The sequence below is a fragment of the Bufo gargarizans genome, chromosome 4, assembly GCF_014858855.1.
Source record: "Bufo gargarizans isolate SCDJY-AF-19 chromosome 4, ASM1485885v1, whole genome shotgun sequence".
NCBI lineage: Eukaryota > Metazoa > Chordata > Amphibia > Anura > Bufonidae > Bufo > Bufo gargarizans.
Window position 1 is genome coordinate 209,869,308 of NC_058083.1, and position 27,403 is coordinate 209,896,710.

Sequence of the window (27,403 nt, forward strand, 5' to 3'; positions counted from 1 at the left end):
TCATGGCAAATCTAATTTTCCCTGATACTCGGATCGCACTTCGATTCGCTCAACACTAGTTGCAACCTTGTCATAAAATTAAAAAAAAATTCTAGTTTTTCTCCCATCGATCAACACTCAATGCCCCAAGATGAAAATGTGAACACAGAATGTTTGAAACCTGTGCTAATTTATTGAAAACTGAAAAAACTAAAGTCCTAAACTAAGGTCCAGAGCACTCTGGATCAGGTATTCATTAAGAATATCTTTGTATTTTGTCATACAGTATTCAGCTTTCTCTCAACCCTGACCAGTCTTCCTGTCCCAGCTGCTAAAAACACCCACAGCATCATGCTGCTTTCTTTATCCTTTTAAATTAGCAAAGATTTCAAACATTCTATTTTCCTTTTGTAATTATGGGGTATTGAGTACATAATGATAGAGAAAATCTTGACTTTTTAATTTTTATTTTAGCACAAAGCTACAACAGAACAAGATATGAAAAAGTCAAAGGGTCTGGAGACTTTCCGAATGCATTGTATGTGTATGTCAAAATAATGTGTTACTTGTATACATGTGCAGAGAGCCCCTGAGGAGCCTGTGCAGAGGATGTAATTGCTAGTGGCCCTGATGTTATGATATGTCATGGTGTAGTCCCTCAGGCTGCTGCTTCCTGGGGATCGATGTGTTGAAAACTTGATTGAAGGAATTATGTCAGGAGTAATACATCAAAACACTAAATGCAAAAGATAAGTTATAGTATATCCAGCAGTAGTTTGTACAAAGTGCAATTTCTCTCCCCAGATGATGAGATATGGTGGCAGTCTGAGTAAACTAGCTAGAAAAAGTCTCCATCCTAATTCTCTTACTAAAAGCAAGTTGTCACAAGCTAAAATTTGACTCTGATAACACATGGCACTGTGTTATCTCGGTTATCTTGTGACAAAAGCCATTGAAATTCATTGAAAATTTAGTTAACTTTCTCCTGCCATTCTTTACTTAAAGCAGGGAGGGAAGGGATGCAAATGAGCTCTTGACAAGCTCTGCCTCTAATTCCACCAGATGTAAGACAGTTATCCTATAAGTCAATATTCAGCTCTTAAAATAAGCCTTGAGACATGACTTTGATGTTAAATAAGCCAGCACCTCATCTGCAGACAGCTGTTTCAGGGTGATTGCCCTTCATCAGTGCAGAGAATACTGGCTTAACTGGGTGAGAGGCCTGTGTCTGGGTCAGGGAGGAACTAACTCTCCTTAGGGAGAGAGAACCTTAATCAGTGTGAGAAGACTTATAGGCCATACATGCTCCTCTGGAATTCTGGGAGGGAAGGGATGCAAATGAGCTCTTAACAAGCTCTGTCTCTAATGCCACCAGATGTAAGGCAGCTATCCTATAAGTCAATATTCAGCTCTTAAAATAATCCTTGAGACATGCCTTGGATATTAAATAAGTCAGCACCTCATCTTCATTAACCATCAAGCTTAGATTGGCTCTATCTGTATAAGTGTCCATTTGTGAAATGCAGGCTTGTGAGTATGTATGTCCTGAATTGTGGTGATGGGTGTCTTAACACATTTTTCCTCACCTGCAGCAGACCCTGTACTGCTGTAATGCTGATCAATCTGCTGACTGTAAACATTGTAGCTTACAGAACTTCTGTGGCCTGTGGCCCTGCAGTCTCCCAGGAGTAGTGGTCCTCACAGATGAGCTGGATCTCTAGTATCTAAGACCTTTGGAGCAGAAGCAAATTACAAGTTTCCTCACTACAGGCTTGCCAAACTAACTCTCCCACTTCTGACAAGAAGTAGGACCAGCCCACTTCTATCAAGGTGGATGGGGTAGAGTGGTTAGCTCCATTCTCGGTGCCACCCATATTCCATCAGCTGGTTTAAAAGTGCATAGCATGTCAAAGTCTGGGGTACTGCATATGTATAAAGGGTATATACAATATATGTAACATGTATATATGTCTGCGGCATGCAAATGTATATGTGTGTCTAATATGCATTTACAGTGGTGCTTGAAAGTTTGTGAACCCTTTAGATTTTCACACAAGTCCTAAAAGTAGATAGAAATAACCAAATAAAAACAAGTAAAAAATAATAGACTTAGTCATGATCATGAATAATGATCCAATATCATATGTATATAATTGGTAAAGGTATGTGAACTTCTAAGGTTAGCACATAATTTGAAGGAATAATTAGAGTTGTGTTTTCAATCAATGGGATCATGGTTTGATTGGGAGTCATGTTTTATTTAAATAACAGGTATCTATCATAGTCTTCACAACATGTTTGTGGTAGTATATCATGGCATGAGCCAAAGAGATTTCTGAGGACTTAAGAAATACATCTGGAAAAGGTTGCAAAACCATCTCTAAGTAACCTCTAAGGAACTAAAGGCCTTTCTCATATTAGCTAATATTCATGAGTCCACCATCAAGAGAACACTGAACAACAATGGTGTGAGTTGAATTTCAAGAGAATGTGGGTCATACATCTAGTCAATGAACCAAAGCACACAAGTCATTTTACCAAAGAATGGTTAAAAGGGTTTTCCAGGATTTTAATACTGATGATCTGTCCTCTGGATAGGTCATCAGTATCTGATTGGTGGGGGTCCGACATCCAGGACCCTCACTAATCAGCTGTTTTGAGAAGGCACTAGTGCTCCTGTGAGTGCTGCTGCCTTTTCTCTGTTCAAGTCCTGGCCTTAATACAATAGAAATGTTGTAGAAGTACCTGAAGTGAGCAATGCATGGGAGGAAATGGAATGCAAAGGTTAATATACTATTGCCACTCACTGACACGTGATAATACTATCCATTATTTTCCTCAATAAATATATGACCAAGTCTAAAATTATTGATTCATTTGTTTGATTCGGTTACCGTTATCTACTTTTAGGACTTGTGTGAAAATCAGATATAGGTTTAGGTAAAATTTATGCAGAAATACCGAAACTTTTACGCACAACTGTTGATCTGGCCAGCAGAGTTGAGAATCATTACAGATTACATCTGCATTAGATTTGGTATTTCTGTAGTGATACATGTGGTTATACCACCATCTAGCGGTGTTAAATTGTATTGCACCTTGCTTTTCTTGTTGCTAAGACTGCTGTATTGTGGGTGGTGCAAAGCATTGTGGAGTGCAAAACATCCTGGGAAAGAGAAGTCTCCAGGACACAGTACAGAGCTGTCCTCTTGCATATCTCCTTCTTAAACTCCACCATCCTGGTAAAAGTATATCTGATGAGAGATCTATCTTTGTTTCTGGGACATTATGTTATGCAGAGCTATTCAGCTAGTTGTATTGTTACCCACAGGGGTTGTCATAACTGTTAGATAGGTATGCAATCCTATGTTAGGCAGCCATTTTACAATGTGCTTCTGTGTTATGCAAATGTTACAGTACATGCTATGCTATATACTTATTCATGCTATCTGTAGTCTTATAGTTTTACTACAAATACTCCTGTTTTACCAATAAACAAGTTAGACTACAAAGGACAGTCCTTTTATTTGGAAGACAGGAATGGTTTATGCTGAATGTCAGACTGCACACTGTGTGAACGTGTATGAAGACAGAACAACTGTACATATCTGTAATGTGTATGTGTTATGATAGATGTGTGAGTAAACATAAGTTATATATAGTATTTATATATAAATACAGGGGACATTTATCAAGACCGTTTGCATCGCTGGTCTTGATTCCCCCTTCTAAGGCAGAGAGTGCTTTAAATTTATTCAGAAGCACAGGCCTCCCATACATTTGGCAATACTCACTCTGGCTGTTTGACAAACTAAAATCTATTCTAGTCTAATCTCATCTTAATTAATGCCAGAAAACTGGTGTGAATACAAACACATGTGCCAGGCCTACTGGTTCCGCCCCCTCTTGACCTCAGCACACACCCTTTTCTCACCATTTCTGAAAAAGTGGTGAGAACTGGTAAAAACTCATACATTTTGCTGCAAATTTGCCGTGCATAAATATTTGCGTCTTTTTTACTTCACCTTAGTGACATAATACTATATTATATGTTCACTGGATGGACAGGTCATAGACCCTACAAGGAAATTTCCCAGTGGGCCACCCAAATCATCTTCATGGACACCAAACGGGTACATAATGATCTGATGCTCTCAGCATTAATTAATGTAGGAGCATCATGTACTTATGCACCTGCCCAAAGGCCATAAGTGCCTTTCTGACTTCAATTGTATCACCAGCCTCAGGACAGTGATACAGCTGAATACTGTAGAGAGGGTGACAGTATATTGTGCTGCACTGTTCTTTGGTTCTGCTGGAGTGGTATTTTGTGCTGCTGGCACCTCTTACTTTGTTGTCCTTGCCTACTTATGCTAGCCCTATATACTTTTGCTGACCGACCTTCTGTTAGTTTGCACCCGCCTACAACATGGGGCATCTTTTAGTTTATTTTTTCGAGGGCCACTTTAAGTTCCCAGTAAGTTAATCCATGCCCCTATGTTTATTCTGGTAATTTAGTACTGATGATAGGTCACCAATATCTAATTGTAGGAGTTCAACTCTCCTAACACTAATCAGGATTATTCAGGGCAAGTTACTGTATTTTTCTCCCTATAAGACGCACATTCCCCCCCCCCCCCCCCAAAAAAAAAGTGGGTGAACAATAGCAATGCGTCTTAAGGGACGAATGCTGTATTTTGACGAATTTTCAATGATATGCCGCGCGGCGGGTGTATTAGCTGAGAGGGAGGAGGGGCTGGGGGCCGTGCAGTGACTGTATTCTACTATACGGGCCCCGCTCACTGTATATAATCATATCTGTAATTGTAGGCATTGTTATTGGTAATGTATAAAAATTCTGGGTAATCAGCGCCTGTATTGCGGTACTTACAAGCGCTAGGTAGCAGAGAGGAGGGAGGAGGCAGGCCTGGGAGGACGGGCACTGGCAGCGTGAGTCACTACATCACTCGCCTGCACCGCACACTTTATGAATGAAGCAGGCGGCGTGGGCGCATGACGTAGTGACTCACGCTGCCAGCGCCCGTCCTCCCGGCCTGCCTCCTCCCTCCTCTCTGCTACCGAGCGCTTGTAAGTACCGCAATACAGGCGCTGATTACCCAGAATTTTTATACATTAACAATGCCTACAATTACAGATACGATTATATACAGTGAGCGGGGCCCATGTAGTAGAATACAGTCACTGCACGGGCCCCGCTGTCATTATAAAACCAGATGCGACCTCCACCCCCTGTATTGGGGGTCATTCACACTACAGGGACACTGTTATGGAGGGGATCTGTGGATGACATAGCATAAGATGCTATATATGTGTCATCCACAGATCCCCCCATAATAGCGTCATCCACAGATCCCCATAACAGTGCCATCCAGAGACCCCAATAAGAGCCACCCACAGATCCCCCATAACAGTGTCACCCACAGATCCCCCATAACAGTGTCACCCACAGATCCCCCATAACAGTGTCAACCACAGATCCCCCATAACAGTGTCACCCACAGATGCCCCATAACAGTGTCACCCACAGATCCCCCATAACAGTGTCCTCAACAGATCCCCCATAACAGTGTCCTCAACAGATCCCCCATAACAGTGTCATCCACAGACCACCATTAATTCAAAACCCACCAAAAGCACACCTTTTGGTTCAAAATATTTTTTTCCCTTTTTTCCTCAAAAATCTAGGTGCGTCTTATGGGCAGGTGCGTCTTATAGGGCGAAAAATACAGCATATTGAACTGAACAGCTTTTGTACAAAGGATTCCTAGAACATTGAAATTTTAACTTAACCCTTTCAGCCCCGGAATTTTTTTTGTTTGCGTTTTTCACTCTTTGCCTTTCCAGAGCCATTACTTTTAATTTTTTCCATTCACATAGCCATATGCAGGCTTGTTTTTTGTGGGACAAGTTGTACTTTCTAATTCCACCATTTAATATTGCATAAGATGGAGTGTGGAGCTGGAAAAAAGATTCCAAATGGGGCGAAATTGGAAAAATAAACAATTCTGCAACAGTTTTATGTTTGTTTGTTTTTTACAGTGTTCCCTATGCGATAAAACTTACTTTTTACTTTCTTTCTCCGAGTCATTATGATTTTGGCGATACAACATATTATACGCTTTAATACTGAAACAATTACATTTTTTTTTATTATTTTCACCATATTCTGACCCCTATAACTTTTTCATAGTTATTTGTACAAAGCTGTACAAGAGCTAATTTTTTGTGGGTCGACCAGTACTTTTCATTTATACCATTTTGGGGTGTGTAATACCTTTTGATCACTTTTTGTAATTGTGAAGAGACCAAAAGCAGGATATCAGCCATTTTGACTTTTTTCAGTTTCACTATTTACCTAATGGGATGAATATTTTTATATGTAAATAGTATGTGCGTTTTCAAACATGGTGAAGCCCATGATGTTTATTTTTTTAATTCTTTATGTATTTTGATTTTGAGGAAAGCTGGGAGATGTGAATTTCCATTTTTTGCAATTTTTTTTATTTTTAAAAACAGTTTTTGTTACACCTTTTTCTAGCTCCCATTGGGAACTATAACAAGCAATCATCAAATCGCTTCTCTCATAGACTCCAATGCATTAGCACTGAAGTCTATTAGGATTAGGCCTCTTTCACACTACAGTATGTTGCATTCAGTGTTTTGCGTTCCGTTTTTCACGGATCCGTTGTTCCGTTTTTTGCTTCCGTTGTGGTTCCGTTTCCGTTCCGTTGTTCCGTTCCGTTTTTCCGTATGGCAAATACAGTATACAGTAATTTCATATTAAAAATTGGGCTGGGCATAACATTTTCAATTGATGGTTCCGCAAAAAACGGAACGGATACGGAAGACATACGGATGCATTTCCGTATGTGTTCCGTTTTTTTTGCGGCCCCATTGACTTGAATGGAGCCACGGACTGTGATTCTCAGCCAAATATAGGACATGTTCTATCTTTTCAACGGAACGGAAAAACGGAAATACGGAAACGGAATGCATACGGAACACATTCCGTTTTTTTGCGGAACCATTGAAATGAATGGTTCCGTATACGGACCGTATACGGAACGCAAAAAACGGACCGTATACGGAACGCAAAAAACTGTAGTGTGAAAGAGGCCTTACACTGTGATTCTTTGGAGCCCTTGTATTACTCAGGACTACAAAGGTTGCTGCACACACCATCCGGCTCCCTTGACCCTCACCAAGGGGAGCTGGTAGACACCCGGAGCCACTCTTTATGAGTTTTTGCACTGCCAGATGCCATGGTCACATTTGACACACGGCATCTGAGTAAATATCCGTAATTGGGATTACCGCCAGTCGCGGACATTAGGTTGCCATGGTTGCCATCCTTAAGAACCCAAAATGTGATGTAAAATGATGTAATAGTACATCACATATTGGGCCTTTACATTGTGCCCACTCCGAATCAGAGTGAGCGCCATAATAGCACTTCACGTGTCGGGAAAGGGTTAAAGTAATTGATCTTCACTAGCGGCAAGGGCAATATTCGAATTTGCAATATTTTGAAAATATTTGGTAGAATATTCTTTATATATTCGCAAATTCAAGATTATTTTCTTAATTTATTGTGATCGGCAATGTAATATTCACGTAATGCGCGTGAAATACAGGCGTGGGTCACTATAGCTACATTTTTCAAGCTGCAAGAAGTTTCCTGAGACTGGAGAAAATGGTTGGCATGGCAGAACATTACAATAGTTTTATATGCAGATAGAGTGCTCCAATATATTTGCGATTGCGAAATCGGCACTAATGATGCAAATATTTTGGCGCAATATGGGCAACTTCACATTTTAACAGGTCTGACTACATTTTACTGATTGGTGCACTAAGTATTGTTGTGAACTTGTGACATCACAACACTATGTATGTATGTATTGTGGCAGTAGAGCTGCCAGAGGGCCACATGACGGCCATTGCAAGGGTGTATCTCACCCAGAGGAGCCTGGGTGAGAACAGAAATGTCCGGGCAAAGCATGGAAAGGGGGTGTTGTTTGCACCAGGAGTGTGTCACCAAGGGGCCCGGCCTTGGTGGAGTAAAGGCCTTAGATATAGGTGGCCATTAAGCTAGTTGGTGGACACCAAGCTACTTAGCTTAGCTGGCTCCAGCTAGTCCAGAGCGGACTTTTACTGGGAACAGGCAATATGTTGGGTGGGTGCCCAGTAAAAGCCCGCTCTGGACTAGCTGAAGCCAGCTAAGCTAAGTAGCTTGGTGTCCACCAACTAGCTTAGTGGTCACCTATATCTAGGGCATTTACTCCACCAAGGCCGGGCTGTGCTAAAGCCTGTGGGAGCCGGGACCCTCTGACCCTGTATGGGGTAAGCACTGCAGTGTTTTGGGGAGCTGGGTGGTAGACCCGGATGCTGCTATAGAGGGACTATACTGTTTAGTCAGTGGCCAGACGGCTGAGGATTTATTTTGATTTATGTTTTGGTTGCTTTTTGTGCTTTAAGACTGCCAAATAAATGCACTGTTTGGACACTAAAGCCTTTGTCTGGAAGAAGTCTGTGAGAATGACCCCCGAATAAAAAGACGATCCCTTACAGTATGTATGTATGTATGTATGTATGTAGCATACATACATACATACAGCACTATGTATGTACCATGTATTTATCGACAGCAGAACCTATCAGCTACACTATATCGCTATCTAACCTACACTGAGTATCTCCCACTAACTATCTGTATTATATTTATATATATATATATATATATATATATATAAGCTAACTAACTAACTAACTATCTAATGTAATGACACAGGAAAGCAGAGAGCACAGCAATAACACTGCTGTGTCTCTCAGATCTGCAAAAACTGCAAAAAGGGCTGCTGGGGAGGTTCTTATATAGTAAGGGGTAGGCAACTTTCCTATTGGTTGCTAGGGATGTTGTTAAGCTCAAACAAAGACATTGCAGCCTTCTCATTGGCCCACAAGCAAGAAGGGAGGTTACTGCTAAAAAGAAAATCTAGAATATTCGAAATTATGAATATATATCACTATATTCTAAATATTCGCGAATTCTAGAAGTGCCGATATTCGCTATTCGAATATTCGCACCCAACACTAATCTTCACCTAGCGACATTGACTAATTTTGTTTTCTTGACTAATATATGACACAGGTAATAATAAAATACAACCACTTGCAGGTTAGGCTTGTTTCACGCTGCCGGCAGGCTGTCCCGGCATAAAATGCCAGAAACTGGCTGGACTAGAACTCCTGCATGTAGCGCTATTTGTCTGGCTGATTCTCTGAATATTTGCCAGATTACGGCCGGATCACTGCCAGACCTCATTATAGTTAATGGTGCCAGACGGCATTCAGCTTGAGTCCAGCAATGCCGAATCTGGCAGGCTGCCCCTGTCTGGAACAGCTTGCCGGATTGGCAAGTGTGAAACAAGCCTAAGGGACAACTAGTCAGTAACATCAAATCAAGGCAAAATAAATGAATGCATTTCATTTTAACAAAAGGTCATGCATTTGCATCATATCATCTGTCCTGATGCAAAATGAAAAAGTTGAGGTTATTTATGAAAGACCAGCATTCACTGCACTTTTTTTTTAATCTAATGTGCCGCAGGAGGATGCCCTTCACTTCTGAACAGATGCACGCCTCATAATTGAGGGCGTCCTTCTGTTCTCCATGAGCCTAGAATGAAATCTATGCAAGCCTATAGGCATAGATTTCATCATTTATGCAGAATGGCATAAATGATGTTAAATATGCAGGATGATATGACAATAATAATAAATGTGCAGGGGCTTGCCCACATCTCACCCCTGCCTCTTTACATAGCATGGTAAGGGTGACGTAGAAATACAATTTCAAAGGATCTTTAGCTGCAATGGCATTTACAAAGTTTTAGATCTGCAGTTTGTGACTTTTTAATAACTTTTTCTGGTGGAGGGGTCATAAATGACTCCCAAACAAAATCAATGCCTCCCAAACAAAATCATAGGATGTTGATATTTGTCCTCCTCTCACATTTCTTTTATTGAGGTACTAACCGCTATCACAGTTCAGGATGCCCTAAAATGTTTCAATAGCAACTAATAAAGTGAATTAACACATCTCAAAGTTCAACGATCAGCAGCTTGAGGACCCAACTGTCCTTCAAGAAACCCCTGAAAATACTTGCAGGAATCGTAAAATAATCAACAATAACAAATTATACAATTTCAATGAAGAAAAGCATGACATAAAAATTAAATCCATAAAACAGTACCAGTTAACATTGCCTCATTCACAGTGCACCCTCCACTGATTAAAATGGCATCACATGGTAAGAAAAGCTTGTTTCCACCTAAAACAATGACATCCCCTGGAACCAAAGACTCAGACGATACTTCTTCAAGCTCTGTAAAAAATCAAACAAGAAGAAATTATAAAAAATGTAATGCATCACGATTATACATCACACTGGTGCTAACATGCTAAGCATAATCTACTTTATGAAGCTAGCAATCCTAACAGTTCTTTTTTAACCTTTTCAAGACCAGGTTATTTTCTTTTATTTTTTTTTTATTTTTTTTTTACTTCCAGCCCTCCCAAAGCCATAACTTTTTCCTTCACACAGCTGTATGAGCGTTTGTTTTTTGAGGGACAAAATGCACTTTCCAATGGCACCATTTACGGTTACATACAGTGTGGTGGGAAGCTGAAAAAAATTCTAAATGGGTGGAATAAAAAAAAAATAATCACCATTCCTCCACAGCTTTATTTTTTGTTTGTTTTTTTGCCGTTTCCTATGTGGTAAAATTGACTTATTTTATAAGGTCTTAGGCTTGATTACGATCAAGGTCAATATCTGCATGGAGTTTGTATATTCTAGTTTCCTCCCACACTTCAAAGACATACTAATAATGTTTGTAAAGTGCTTGGGAATATGTAAGCGCTATACTGTATAAGTGACTACATTAAATAGATAAATATCTAATATATATATAGATATAAGTAAATATGTACTAGTATAAAGATAACATAGGGACCCATTTATTAAGACCAGCGTTTTAGACGCCGTTCTTAATAAAGCCTCATAGGACAGCTTCAGAGTTGTCTTACATTTAGACCATTTTCTATGCCTAAAACAGGCTGGCCCGTCCCCTTCACCTCCAACACCATGCCCACAATTTTAGACCTGGCGTGAGCGGGGTGAAGTCACAAATATCGGCGCAACTGACCGGTGCACCACCATCTGCGCCTGAAATACGACTAATTTAGGCTTATTTCAGCTTAGTAAATGACCCCCATATTGTACAATAAAGAGATAAGTAAAGTAATACATTTATGCTTGTGGCAGTGGTAACTGCCACCTCTTTGGCTGTGTACTCCTCCATCTGCCCAAAGTGGTTTTTAATTAGGGCAGAGAAAAGATGATTCCTTACTACCTCAAGTTTATTTTGTATCCTGTGCTCGTGACATATGGGTCATTTAGTGTAGGGAACCATCTGTATGAGATCACCTTGTCATGGCAGGTGGGCTCACAGTTTGTTTAAATTATTTACAGAGAACTCACACAGAAGTTATGAAATTTAATACAATTCTTATATGCAGAGTTTGCATGTATCTTAAAGCTTTCTGCAATTTTTTTTAGTTCATTTGCTTTTGCTTTATACTAGTACATATCTACTTATATCTATTTATAAGTCATAGCAAACCTTCACTTTGTTTAAAAATGGATGTACTTGCCAACCAGACAGATAGACAGACAGGAGACAGAGAGATAAATAGATAGATGAATAGATAGTAGATAGACGTTAATAAAGAGTAGAATCAAACTTTAACTAGCAACAATGTATTTCATGCGCTCAGTGTAAAGTTAATGGGTTGTCATACAATCTGCATTTTTCAAACCAGCATCTGGATATGAATATTTTTGCACCTGCATGCAATGTAAAATTTTGGAAAGCCACTAAGATATTCAATAGACTGTATATGTATGGTGCAGTGGCATAACTAGAGTGTTATGGGCCCCAGTGCAAACTTTGTAACGGAGCTCCCCCCCCCCCCCCCCCCGTCGGGCCTGGTTGCAGCTTTTTTGACTAATCATTACACCCCTGGTCCCTGATACCCCAGTAATACACCCGGTAGTGTCCCCCACTGCCTCTGGTAATGTGGTAATGTCCCCCACTGCACCCGGTAGTGTCCACCACTGCTTCTGGTAATGTCCACCACTGCCTCCAGTAATGTTCTCCTCTGCCCCCAGTAGTGTCCCCCACTGCCCCCAGGTTTCATTGACACTGTACTTTATGACAGCCCCATTAGTGTGCTCTTCTCACCTGCATAATATGCGCTCCTGCTAACCTCCAGCCCTACTAAAATGAGTCACAAGATAGGCATTCCTGCACCTGGAGCAAGAATTTAGATCCCCCTTCCCCTTTATTCAAAGAGGCGGCAGTTAAGCGGCGCAGCAATTTTTTTTTACACTTAGCCCAATGCATGGCTACACTCACCCAGTCGCAAAGTTTAAAATCTCATCCTACCTCATCCAGGGTGTCGCTGTGGTCGGCGTGATGTCCACTGGATCCAGAACAAGGTCCCTGTAGTGATAGAGGAAAAAAAGAATAATCACATAAGGAAGGGATGGTTACTGCCCCTGTGAAATCACCAGCAGGTGGTGCTGTGCTGGCCTGTAAGACTGAGCCATGCCAATGTATAGCAGGGTAATCTAGGACATTTCCCCTAAGTGCTACCACAAAGTACTAATGCCCATATTGTGGCCCCTTCACAATAGTGATGCCCTCCTTGTGGCCCCTCACAGCAGTTATGCCCACCTTTGTTCCTGTCACAGTAGTTTTGCCCAGTTTTGTGCCCCTCCCTAAAGTTATGCCCAGATATGTGCCCCACACAGTATTTATGCCAGATTAGGTGCCCCTGACAGCAGTTACGCCAGATAAGGTGCCCCCTCACAGCAGTTATGTCCAGATATGTGCCCCCTCACAGTAGTTATGCCAGATAATTTGCCCCTCACTGTAGTTATGCCCATATATGTGCCCCTCACAGTAGTTATGCCAGATTAAGTGCCCCCTCACAGTAGTTATGTCCAGATATGTGCCCCCTCACAGTAGTTATTCCAGATTATGTGCCCCATCACAGTAGTTATGCCAGATGATGTCCCCCTCACATAAATTATGCCAGATTAGGTGCCCCCTCAGTGAAGAAGCCTCCAGTGCGCTCTCCAGACTGCAGCTTTATGAAAGAAAAAAAAATTACTTACCTTCTCTTATGACGTCCTCCTACACTCACATTGCACTGCTGGGTGTGCTGGAGGCCAATTCCCGGGCTTTCAGCACTCCTCCCACAGCCATCAGCACGTTGTGTGGCCTGCAGGGGAAGCACCGGTGCTCAGAAGAACAGTGAAACAGGGAGCGGAGAGGGCTCCCTTCTTCACTCTGGAAACAAACAGCCCGGCAGTTCTTGTCACTGCAGGGTGGGTGTGCGCATCCACCCTGACTCTGTGCCCCCCCTGCCTCTGCGCTCCTCTGCCTTTGCACCCGCCTCTGCACCCCCTCCTTGCCTCTGCACCAGGGGTGCATATTATGTATGTTTGAAGAGCGCTATGGCGGGGCCCGGCATTGTCACTGTACTTTATGTCAGGCCCCGGCAGACCGTTCATTACATGTGAGTGCATCGGGCCCCGCCCTCTGCGACCGCGATGGTTACACCTCTGGTATGGCGCCACCTCCTGTTTATTCTTTTCCTTACAGTTTTTCTATGCCCACCTCTTTGAATCAACTGCCACCAACCATATCTTCTGTTAGAAGCTACAACATTTATAGGATATGCTCCTGAGAAAGGGCATTCTCCTGAGCTGTCAAAGTGAAATAAATACATCAGAGCAATATCACAAAGGCATGGTGGATCTCTGGATCCATGTGAGGTACAGGTCTGGCTCTAGCTTTGTTAGAAAGAAATTTGTATGTACTATGTCATGTCTGTTTTTTCCTGTTAATATTAATCATTGGAAAACCCATTTACCATGTGCTACATCTGTAGCATACTTGCCAACTGTCCTTGCTTTTCAGAGACAGTCCTGGAAAATTCGGGCTGTCCTGGGCCAAATGCTAACATAAACCCCACCCATAAATTGGTGCGTCGGGACAGGACCGGTTTGTTCCCAAGGGCAAGGCTTAGATTCCTCAGATTTTACCGAATAAAATGTTGGTAAGTATGCCTTAGATGGAAAAAGAAAAGAGAGTGTTTCCACAAACTGCCAAGTGACTACTTTAGGGAAAGGATCCTATGCCAAGTGACTATATTTTGTACAGTATGTGTCTAGAAAGCTATCATGGCTCCACAATGAAAGAAAGCCATGATGCTTTAGTTAATAAAATGTTATACTGTAAAAGTTCAATCATTTCAATCAACACATAAGTAGCGAAGCGAGCTTCGGATGCCACATCCAAAGTCGCTTTGCAAAAAACTTTGTTTTAATGCTGTATGGAGATACAAGCAAAAACACTACAGACACACACTTCTACATGTAGCTACATCATATGTTAAGATCAGTGAATCAATACAATCTGTGACTAATACCTCCATTCTTATGAAGTACTGAAACCAAAATGCTGTTATAGGATGTTGACATTCTGTTCAGCTTTACTGATTGCTAAAGGGAAAAGATAAAAACAAATACTAAATATAAACATATATATATATACAGTACAGATACATACACATACAGTATATATGTTAAAGGGGTTGGCTGATATCAGACATTGATGGCTAGGATGTACCCTTATATCTGTACCCCACCCCCACTACTGTTATCTCCAGAACCGGATCTCCAAAGTGAATGGAGAGAAGCCACACATGCGCTGCTAGCCTCAGTTGACCACTATGGGAGTTTGAAAAAAGAGCCAAGTGCCGGCGTCTACAGCAATCGGGTAGTGGCTGTGCTTGCTCAGTGGCCTCTCCATTCACCACTTTGGGAGTTCCAAAAATATTTGATAAAGCACATTTGGCTATTTTCAGAGCTCCCACAGTGATAAATGAAGAGCATGTCACACATGTGTGGTGTGCTCTCCACTTTAGGATAGGAGCAGCTTTCAGAGGTGGGACTCACACCGATCGCATATCCTATCAATGTCTTTAAGGGAAAATAAGTAAAACATAGTTCCCTTTAGATACAAGCATACATACCTTTCTTAAATTATATACTGTGGCAGAAATAGATATGATGGTCATACATAAAATAGATAAGCTATATTCAATGTATGACGTAGCTATCCATATAGTTAAAGTGTAGGCTTGGAATACATAAAATGGGTTGAAAACCTGCAAAGCAAAAACAAAACATATTGGCAGCATTAGTTAAAATGTGATGGTGACAAATAATTTTACATATTTCTTACAGTTTCAACATAAAGGGGTTAAAGATGTGTCTGGGATAAATAGAAATCTCTGAAATAGATGAAAATGAAAAATAATTTTATACTAGTCCCTTTCACCTGCCATTGTCTGTTTACGTGCAGTCTACCGTTGAGGACAGTGATTGCGCGCAGCAGTGAAGTGCTATTTGTGTCACTGACACTGTACCTAACACAGAGACATACAGGCATACAGAATGTCACCACTGCAGACAAGCACTGTCCTCAACAGTAGACCGCTGTAAGAATAGTGATAGGCTGCAACAGTCCTATGCCATATCCAGGCATGTTACCGCTGATGTTTGCTGTCAGCGGAATTAAAACGGGACCAGTTCTATAGAGAACAATGCTGGCGATTTTCGTTTTTCACTCCCCGCCTTCCCATAGTCCTAACTTTAAAATGTTTCTGTTCACATAGCCTTATGAGGGCTTATTTTTTGTGGGACACGTTTTACTTTCTAATTGCACCATTGATGGTTGCATACAATGTAGTGGGAAGCAGAAAAAATTCCAAATGGAGTAGGTAGCATTGGGGAAAAAAACGGAATTCTGATAAAGCTTTTTTTTTATTTATTTTTTATTACACCGTATACTATGCGGTAAAATTGACCTGTTGTCTTCATTCTTCAGGTCTTCAGGTCAGTACGGTTACAACGATAGCACACTTGTATATTCATTTATTCTAACTATAATAATAACAATAAATAACATGAAAAATATAGAATTATATAAAAAATGATAGAGAGAAGGGATAATTCTAAAAAAATCATATAAAAAGCAAAAAAAATATAAATAGAAAATAAATAATAAAATACTTTGACATAAATATCTGAATGAGAAATCCAGTGTTAGGAATTTAAATGGGTAAATATTATAAATTAGGTAAAAGTTTTAATGTGACAACCACCCGCCAATCCCGTCGTACTAAGCCACAGTTGCCATACAGTTCTCTACTAGAGACTTCTGGAGGCGAATCCACTGTGAGCACAGAAGACGTTTAAGATTGGTTGGTGTGCCCAGACAGGATGCAATCACGATTGTATGTACAATCGGTAAAAATAAAATTACTGATGGACGCTGGAAATCAAATTAATTTGCTGCCACCACTCTTCGTATTGAATCGGGGCGAAGAGACACCGGCTAGCTAATCCTAAAGGGACGAAACGGTTATTTGCAACCTAGCTAGTAAATTAACAATTTATAAAAATAACACAATTTGGTAGTATGTCTTCTGAGGACAGAGTTCTTAGCATAGATCAGGTCATCAAGTAACAAGGGCAAAACTGGAACAATGAAATCGTTAGCTTTTATTCTAAAACTACACACAAAAATATATACATTAAAGCTGATAGATAAATCTACCTGCCAGTTGAACAGATTGGTTTGGATTGAAATAGGTAAGAGGTGGAAGGAAATAGAATGTCTGTAAGTTCAGAATTACCATGGTAGGGTCCAGTAATAGGCAAAGTCTTTGAAAGGAATAATCCAAGATGGTGGGGTGTGCCCGTGTCCCGCAGGCGGTCGTGATGTTAGTCGACGTCAGATGGTAGGTGAAGGACCCAGGACCTGAGTGTGTCACTGTTTTTACCTACTCTGAAGCGGGGAGTGGTTATGACACGTTCAGGTCCAGCCTTGTGTAATTGGAACAGGGGCAGTCCTTTGCCCCATAGGGAGAAAATCTGGCAGAATCTTTGCTTTGCCCATTTCTCCATATCCCGTAAGTCCAATCAAGAAATATAGTTGATATTGATAATCAGTACAATTTTACGCATCATCTGATAACAAATACGACTAAAAGATAATACAGGGTGCCTGAGAACCTTTATATCTCAGAGCGGGAATCTCTGATTTGTCCGCGGGTTTCCTAGAAGGTGGGTTAGAAGAACCAAACCCATCTCTGAAAAGATGGTTCCTTTCACATTTCCAGAACCCATGAAATATTAGGAAAATATGGGAAAAATATGAAGCTTATGGATTGAAGGGGACTTTCAGGTCATCTTCTTTCCTGTACCAACCAGCTGTGTGATAAGGATCTGTCCTTTTCTTCTAAAGCTCGGTGCCCAGGCTAAAGGTGTGAGACCCCTGCTGGTATTGGAGACACTATGGCTGCAGAAAGACCAGGTTTATGAGGTTCTGTCATAAGAGAACTAGATTGATGGCTACTCAACTTGGCATGGGCAGGAAAAGTTTGTCACAAGGTGGTGATAATGGCACCTCTGCTCTGTGAATTACTCCTTTAGTCAAAAGAGAAGATTCTTAGTGAAGGCTCTTTTGTCTTTGTGATTGCGAAATAAGATAGTGCCAGGGGCTATCCATAGTATTTAGTATATTGGGCAGACTATATGGGCCAAATGGATCTTATCTGCCGACACATTCTATGTTTCTATATTTCTATGTTGATATGGTGCATTTGCGATTTCCTAGTATCGCTGTGGATCGCAAAGCGTCACAGTTTGGGGTAAAAAGAAATTAGGTTTCTGTGTTCATTTACACACTCCCGGGTGCTGAATCATGCAGCTGAATTAACACGTCAAGTCCTTTTTGACAGGCGGTTAATTCTGCACACAATTTAATTATAGATATCCAACATGGGCCCTATATTCGGGCTTCGATGGTGCCCCCTTGTGCACTAATCAATATAATATAATAAAATAAAAAATGCTTTATTATGAATTTAATAGGCATTCACAATGATCACTATCACTATTATTAACAATTACTATCATTATTATTTTTTATCACCCCTTTTTCAATTCACTTCACTTTTGTGTTTCGTTTTCACCTTGTCCCCTTTCCGATTTATCTTTATTATATTCTCTCATTGTTGATCTCTGTATACTGGCTGTATTTCCCTGACATCGATTCTTGGATCCTCTGTCTACTTAATTTTTATCTATAAACATTGTATTTTCCTGTGCATGTTTCTTTTTCTTTTCCTCTTTTTTCTTTCTGCTGCTCTGTGCGCATCCACAGCATCCCTCGCCGCGGCATACCCTGTGATCTACGCGCGTCATGGCACTTCCGACTGCTGACACGCAGTGGGTGCCTTATGAGCCTGCGCGTGCTGCTACATCCGGTCTTTGGAACGCATTGCGCGCCGGCTCGGGTAGGCGCATGCGCATACGGCACATCCGGACGCCGTTCGCTCTCTATACTTGCTACACATGTGTACTCTGCGAGGCCACCTCTCATCACTCCCTGCTCCTCTATGCTTAAGAGGGGGTCACCGCCTCCTCTTTCCATCTGGGATTAGGACGCAGGTAAAATGTATTATCACTTGATTACTTAGTATATATATATCTGACCATGGGCCACCAAGTATTAGGCACTCCTGAGGAAGCCAGCAAGTCTGGCGATACACGTTGGGCTTTTCTTCTGACCACCACGCATGCCCCCCCATCATGCCAATTTTATGATAAGTATTTGAGCCTTATTTATTGTTGATGGATTACATGCACTTTATAATGTTATATGCTTATGGATGTGGGGGTCTGTCTATGAGTTTGTGGTGAGTCAGAGGGGCATGTGCCGATACATGGTTCACATGGCCTTGATTTGTTGCATACAACGAATTTAACCTATTTTGTGTTGTGTCTGTTTCCTTGAATAAATTTGTTAAATTTTTTAGATGTGCGGCTCCTGTTTCAGTATTCTTTTTCTTTTTCTTCGGTATATTGTGTATTACATACCGTGAGCCGGCACTCTTTCTTTATTTCTGGATGTGCCCCATCTTTTGAATTGCATGATACCACACTTGTATCATTTTTCTTGCATTTTAATACTGAAAAAAAGATTACAACTTTTTTGTAGTTATATGTACGGGGCTGTTTGAGGGCTCATTTTTAGCAGTGCGATCTGTACTTTTGAACAATTTGAAGTGTGTGCCCCAAAAAATATATTGGCGAGTTGAACTGACCAAAAATTGCAAATTGTATGTTTTATTTTCTTCCTGTTACGCCATTTGCCGTACGCAATTAAAATTGTTATATTTTAATTGTATTGGCATTTTCGCATGTGGTGATGCCCAAGATGTTTATTTTTTTTATTGGTTAAGTATTTTTATTTTATTTTTATATTTGTAAGAACTTTTTTTTTACTTTTTTTAAGTCACCCTGGGTGGCAATAACTGGCAATGTTTAGATTGCCATTTGTGTTCGTTTACGGCTATATAGCCATCATTGAAGACTTAACCGCTTGCCGCCACGCTAACGCCGAAAGGCGTCATCGCGGCGGCTCTCCCAGGTCACACTAACGCCAATAGGCGTCATCTCGCGTGAGCCGAGATTTCCTGTGAACGCGCGCACGCAGGCGCGCGCGTTCACAGGAACGGAAGGTAAGCGAGTGGATCTCCAGCCTGCCAGCGGCGATCGCTCGCTGGCAGGCTGGAGATGTGATTTTTTTAACCCCTAACAGGTATATTAGACGCTGTTTTGATAACAGCGTCTAATATACCTGCTACCTGGTCCTCTGGTGGTCCCTTTTGTTAGGATCGACCACCAGAGGACTCAGGTAGCTCACTAAAGTATCAACAAACACCACTACACTACACTACACCCCCCCTGTCACTTATTAACCCTTTATAAACCACTGATCAGCCCATATAGACTCCCTAATCACCCCCCCTGTCATTGATCACCCCCCTGTCATTGATCACCCCCCTGTCAGGCTCCATTCAGAGGTCCGTATGATTTTTACGGATCCACGGATACATGGATCGGGTCCGCAAAACGCATACGGACGTCTGAATGGAGCCTTACAGGGGGGTGATCAATGACAAGGGGGTGATCACGCATATAGACTTCCTGATCACTTCCCTGTCATTGATCACCCCCCTGTCATTGATCACCCCCCTGTAAGGCTCCATTCAGACGTCCGTATGATTTTTACGGATCCACGGATACATGGATCGGATCCGCAAAACGCATACGGACGTCTGAATGGAGCCTTACAGGGGGGTGATCAATGACAAGGGGGTGATCACGCATATAGACTTCCTGATCACTTCCCTGTCATTGATCACCCCCCTGTAATGCTCCATTCAGACATCCGTATGATTTTTACGGATCCACTGATACATGGATCGGATCCGCAAAACACATGCGGACGTCTGAATGGAGCCTTACAGGGGGGTGATGAATGACAGAGGGGTGATCACCCATATAGACTCCCTGATCACCTCCGTCATTGATCACCCCCCTGTAAGGCTCCATTCAGACGTCCGTATGATTTTTACGGATCCACGGATACATGGATCGGATCCGCAAAACACATGCGGACGTCTGAATGGAGCCTTACAGGGGGGTGATCAATGACAGAGGGGTGATCACCCATATAGACTTCCTGATCACCCCCTGTCATTGATCACCCCCCTGTCATTGATCACCCCCCTGTAAGGCTCCATTCAGACGTCCGTATGATTTTTACGGATCCACGGATACATGGATCGGATCCGCAAAACACATACGGACGTCTGAATGGAGCCTTACAGGGGGGTGATCAGTGACAGGGGGGGTGATCACCCCATATACACTCCCTGATCACCCCCTGTCATTGATCACCCCCCTGTCATTGATCACCCCCCTGTAAGGCTCCATTCAGACGTCCGTATGATTTTTTACGGATCCACGGATACATGGATCGGATCCGCAAAAGACATGCGGACGTCTGAATGTAGCCTCACAGGGGGGTGATCAATGACAGAGGGGTGATCACCCATATAGACTCCCTGATCACCTCCGTCATTGATCACCCCCCTGTAAGGCTCCATTCAGACGTCCGCATGTGTTTTGCGGATCCGATCCATGTATCCGTGGATCCGTAAAAAATCATACGGACGTCTGAATGGAGCCTTACAGGGGGGTGATCAATGACGGAGGTGATCAGGGAGTCTATATGCGGATCCGATCCATGTATCCGTGGATCCGTAAAAAATCATACGGACGTCTGAATGGAGCCTTACAGGGGGGTGATCAGGGAGTCTATTTGGGTGATCACCCCTCTGTCATTGATCACCCCCTTGTAAGGCTCCATTCAGACGTCCGCATGTGTTTTGCGGATCCGATCCATGTATCAGTGGATCCGTAAAAATCATACGGACGTCTGAATGGAGCCTTACAGGGGGGTGATCAATGACAGGGGGGTGATCACCCCATATAGATTCCCTGATCACCCCCCTGTCATTGATCACCCCCTGTAAGGCTCCATTTAGACATTTTTTTGGGCACAAGTTAGTGGAAATTTTTTGTTTGTTTTGGTTTTTTCTTACAAAGTCTCATATTTCCACTAACTTGTGTCAAAAAATAAAATCTCACATGAACTCACCATACCCCTCACGGAATCCAAATGCGTAAATTTTTTTAGACTTATATTCCAGACTTCTTCTGACGCTTTAGGGCCCCTAAAATGCCAGGGCAGTATAAGTACCCCACATGTGACCCCATTCCGGAACGAAGACACCCCAAGGTATTCCGTGAGGGGCATATTTAGTCCATGAAAGATTGACATTTTTGTCCAAAGTTTTTTTTATGTTGCCATAGTTTTATTTTATTTTTATTTTTTTATTACTTTGCAATATTATAAAATTCATAAACCCGTCAGTTCTATTGAGTGACATTAATTTCACTTCACCAACCCCCCACCCAACCCCACTTTGCAGGAAGAGAAAAAAATATAAAAATAAAAAATCCTTCATAGAGAGCCTAGGGGGGAAAAAGGTTCTGATTAATTAACCCTGTTCCAATCTTTCCAGAGTTTTTCCCACTTCAAGTAAGATCCTCTTTGTTTGTACAGAATCTTTTCATAAGTTTTCACTTTCTTGACCAGGCCCAACCAGTTGTTGTACTCTGGAGCAGAAGGGGAAAACCATAATCTAGTGATCAGGAGCCTAGCCAAAAACATAACCTTTATCAGCAGTTGGCGTTTTATAGGCTGGCAATTAAGCTCCGATAAGTCTCCCAGGACCCATATCCTGGGTGACAAAGGGATAGAGATGTTGAGTTTGTGAGCCAGATTGTTTTGGACCAGACTCCAGTATCTGCTCACCGTGGGGCAGTCCCAGAACAGGTGTAAATGATCTGCCCCAGGATCGCCACAGCGTGGGCAATCGGAAGAGGCCCTAAGGCCTCTTTTGTATAACCATATGGGTGTCACATAAATTTTGTGCAAAATATTAAATTGTACAACAATGTGATTAAAATTGTGTGAAACCAACTTTAAACTATCCCCCATGTTCTCCCAACTTGGAGAACCCACCTCTGAGAGTAAAGAAGACCAGGCTCTCTGTCCTGGAGAGAGAACATCCGAAAAAAAATTATTAATTAAGTGTTTATAGCAGTGTGATATTTTAATTCTCGTGACAGTTTTCTTGCAAATTAAATCGTGTAGAAATAAAGGGGTATAAATAAAAAATTGGCTATCCGACGTACAAGATAGTGCTGACCTTAGTTGAAAATATGGAAACCAAACCACCTCACCTAAGTTTGCCCTTTGTTTTAGTTCCATGAGGGGCAATATTTGTCCCTCACTAACCACTTGGTGTAGATACTGAACATTTTTATTCCTCCAATACTGGCAGCAATTTAAGTCATTTAATTTAAGGAGCTTAGAGTTGTGCCACAATGGGGTACAAATAAGTGACGCCTTAACTCCACACCATCTCCTTATGGCCAACCAAGTCCTCATAGCCATTTTGCAGAACAGTGTGTACCCACTCAGTGTGTTTACTAGATAATCAGACTCCAATACAGTGAAGAAGTCCGAGAATCCTCAGTCTTTCACCACTCTACTGCAGAAAGGGCTATTTTCCCAGTCATTAAAAAGACATAATTGGGAGGCCATAAAGTAACCCCTAAAATAGGGGAGGTTGAGACCTCCCCGCTCATAGGGCATAGAAAAGTAGAGTGCCTTTAGTCTCACACGCTTCCTCCCACATATTAAATCATTGAGCATCCGGTCTATCAATCTAAAGTAATTATCTGCAATCCATACAGGCGAGTTGCGCAGAATATAAAGAACCTGGGGCAGTACTACCATTTTTATTAATGAGATTCTGTCCGCTCTGGAGAGCAGGATTTTTTGCCATACCTTAATTTTAGCCCTCACCTTCATCAACAGCGGAATCAGATTTAATTGTAGATATTCATGCGGTTTGGCAGAAACTGTTATCCCCAGGTATTTTATTGACTCAGAGATCGTCAACTGATTATCCCATTCGCCACGCAACTCGTCTATAGGAAGGAGGACGGTCTTATCCCAGTTGATCTCCAAACCGGATGGATCAGAGAAGAGACCAACCAGCTCCATTATACGAGGGAGAGTAGTGTCTGTTTGATGCATAAAAACCAGGATGTCATCTGCATAGAGTGAAACACGGTCATACTCCCCATTTATACCGAAGCCGGCCACCTTTGAGTCCTGCCTTATACTAGTTGCTAAAGGTTCGATATAAATATTAAATAGCAGGGGGGAGAGGGGACAGCCTTGACGGGTACCTCTTCCCAGGATGAAACTCTCTGTCACTGTCCCATTAATCCTGATCCTAGCAACTGGGGAATTGTATAACAGCTGAATCATTGCCATAAATTTTGGTCCAAAACGCATTTTCTTCATAACCTCCCAGAGGAAAGGGAGACATTTTTGTCCAAAGTTAGCGGAAAGGGAGACTTTGTGACAAAATACAAAAAAAATCAATTTCCGCTAACTTGTGCCAAAAAAATAAAAATTCTAGGAACTCACCATGCCCCTCACGGAATACCTTAGGGTGTCTTCTTTCCAAAATAGGGTCACATGTGGGGTATTTATACTGCCCTGGCATGTTAGGGGCCCGAAAGCGTGAGAAGAAGTCTGGGATCCAAATGTCTAAAAATGCCCTCCTAAAAGGAATTTGGGCCGCTTTGCGCATCTAGGCTGCAAAAAAGTATCACACATCTGGTATCGCCGTACTCAGGAGAAGTTGGGGAATGTGTTTTGGGGTGTCATTTTACATATACCCATGCTGGGTGAGAGAAATATCTTGGTCAGATGCCAACTTTGTATAAAAAAATGGGAAAAGTTGTCTTTTGCCGAGATATTTCTCTCACCCAGCATGGGTATATGTAAAATGACACCCCAAAACACATTCCCCAACTTCTCCTGAGTACGGCGATACCACATGTGTGACACTTTTTTGCAGCCTAGGTGGGCAAAGGGGCACATATTCCAAAGTGCACCTTTCGGATTTCACAGGTCCTTTTTTACACATTTTGATTTCAAACAAATTACCACACATTAGGGCCCCTAGAATGCCAGGGCAGTATAACTACCCCACAAGTGACCCCATTTTGGAAAGAAGACACCCCAAGGTATTCCGTGAGGGGCATGGCGAGTTCCTAGAATTTTTTATTTTTGTCACAAGTTAGCGGAAAATGATGATTTATTTATTTTTTTTTTTCCTTACAAAGTCTCATATTCCACTAACTTGTGACAAAAAATAGAAAATTCCAGGAACTCGCCATGCCCCTCACGGAATACCTTGGGGTGTCTTCTTTCCAAAATGGGGTCACTTGTGGGGTAGTTATACTGCCCTGGCAATTTAGGGGCCCTAATGTGTGCGAAGAAGTTTGAAATCAAAATCTGTAAAAAATGGCCGGTGAAATCCTAAAGGTGCTCTTTGGAATGTGGGCCCCTTTGCCCACCTAGGCTGCAAAAAAGTGTCACACATCTGGTATCGCCGTACTCAGGAGAAGTTGGGCAATGTGTTTTGGGGTGTCATTTTACATATACCCATGCTGGGTGATATAAATATCTTGGTCAAATGCCAACTGTGTATAAAAAAATGGGAAAAGTTGTCTTTTGCCAAGATATTTCTCTCACCCAGCATGGGTATATGTAAAATGACACCCCAAAACACATTCCCCAACTTCTCCTGAGTACGGCGATACCAGATGTGTGTCACTTTTTTGCCGCCTAGGTGGGCAAAGGGGCACATATTCCAAAGTGCACCTTTCAGATTTCACAGGCCATTTTTTACACATTTTGATTTCAAACTACTAACCACACATTAGGGCCCCTAGAATGCCAGGGCAGTATAACTACCCCACAAGTGACCCCATTTTGGAAAGAAGACACCCCAAGGTATTTCGTGATGGGCATAGTGAGTTCATGGAAGTTTTTATTTTTTGTCACAAGTTAGTGGAATATGAGACTTTGTAAGAAAAAAATAAAAATAAAAAATAAATCATCATTTTCCGCTAACTTGTGACAAAAAATTAAAAGTTCTATGAACTCACTATGCCCATCAGCGAATACCTTAGGGTGTCTACTTTCCGAAATGGGGTCATTTGTGGGGTGTTTGTACTGTCTGGGCATTGTAGAACCTCAGGAAACATGACAGGTGCTCAGAAAGTCAGAGCTGCTTCAAAAAGCGGAAATTCACATTTTTGTACCATAGTTTGTAAACGCTATAACTTTTACCCAAACCATTTTTTTTTTTACCCAAACATTTTTTTTTTATCAAAGACATGTAGAACAATAAATTTAGCGAAAAATTTATATATGGATGTCATTTTTTTTTGCAAAATTTTACAACTGAAAGTGAAAAATGTCATTTTTTTGCAAAAAATCGTTAAATTTCGATTTAATAACCAAAAAAGTAAAAATGTCAGCAGCAATGAAATACCACCAACTGAAAGCTCTATTAGTGAGAAGAAAAGGAGGTAAAATTAATTTGGGTGGTAAGTTGCATGACCGAGCAATAAACCGCTAAAGTTGTGGAGTGCCGATTTGTAAAAAAGGGCCTGGTCACTAGGGGGGTATAAACCTGTGGTCCTTAAGTGGTTAATGTAATTTTCAATACAACAATACAGTGCTGCCACCTCTAATAGACTTTGAAGCCTGCTTGACGCTTCGGTCTATTAGAGTAATGTAACAGGTTCCCCAATCTCAGCCAGGGAACACTGTTACAGGAGCGGAAGCGTGCAGCTTCTGCTTCCTGACTGGACATTTTCAGAAGGGGAAAATGTATGCGATCAGCCTAATGTAGCAGAAACCCGGCGACTATGGCGCCTGTGACACGTGCGAGCAGGAGCCATGTTTACAGACTGTACTTCCGTCGTACATGTACAGCGGAGGTCCTGAAGGGGTTAAATGTGCCCATGGTCTGACTGGCACAAAAGGGTAACATGATCCTCGAGTGGACCCAGTCTGTGACACAATACTGAGCCTTGAAGGTCCAGCAGAAGGCAATCCAATTAGTTGCAGGCTTTAGAGCCATTGTTGCAAAGTCTATGGGCCTGATTTATCATTAAACTTACATCTTACTCCACTTTTACATATGTCCAAAGTCACTTTTGGCTAAGTCAGATTATTAATGGTCCTTTAATACTGTGATAAATGTGGTTTGACAGTAGCCGTTTATCCTTCAGCAAGCGGCTTTACAAAAGTCGCACATCTTTATGAAAAAGTCGCATGTTCTAATATAAAGTCGCAAAAGATAAGCATGGCCCTCACTGGAGTAAAATTGCACAATTTTTTGTGACTTTTTTTAAATTGTCGCAATAGTAAATCTGTCTAGAGTTTAATTTGCATAAGAAAACTCGCCCTCTTTCAGAAAACTGGCGAGCATAGCCAATAAAAGTTGAAAATATTTGCACAGTGTTAGCGATTGCGCAAAAAATAGCGACTTTCCCCCTATTTCTTGATCTGAGTTTAAGTGGTTTAAAAAACCTGTACAATGTTACGGCTATCAAGTTAAGTGTCAGGCTGGTATTACACCAGCAGATGAGGCAGACGATTTTCGGAACGGAACTGTTCCTTCCCAACAATGAGCTGCTCATCAGTCGATGAGACTGCTGCATTTACATGCAGTGATCTTTTCCATAGTATAGGGAGGAGGGATTGCTAATGCCATCACTTGTCCCCATACAGAATCACTGTTTGCAGGCAGCAGATAGTGATTATACAGCACAATCTGCCTCCAGTAAAGGCTACATTCTCATGACTGTATGAATGAGTCCGCATCTGTTCCAAA

General features: G+C 41.7%; 1 protein-coding gene across 1 annotated transcript in view; it reads right to left on the bottom strand.

Moving 5' to 3' along the window:
- Positions 1-27,403, bottom strand: part of LOC122934993 (probable cation-transporting ATPase 13A5) — a 249,603-nt gene that overhangs the window by 162,707 nt on the left and 59,493 nt on the right. Inside the window, exons 7-9 of the mRNA XM_044290686.1 lie at positions 15,173-15,307; positions 14,567-14,639; positions 10,257-10,388 (exon numbers count right to left, since the gene is read on the bottom strand). Of these exons, the coding sequence (XP_044146621.1) occupies positions 10,257-10,388; positions 14,567-14,639; positions 15,173-15,307 (340 nt within the window). The remainder of the gene's footprint in view (positions 1-10,256; positions 10,389-14,566; positions 14,640-15,172; positions 15,308-27,403) is intronic.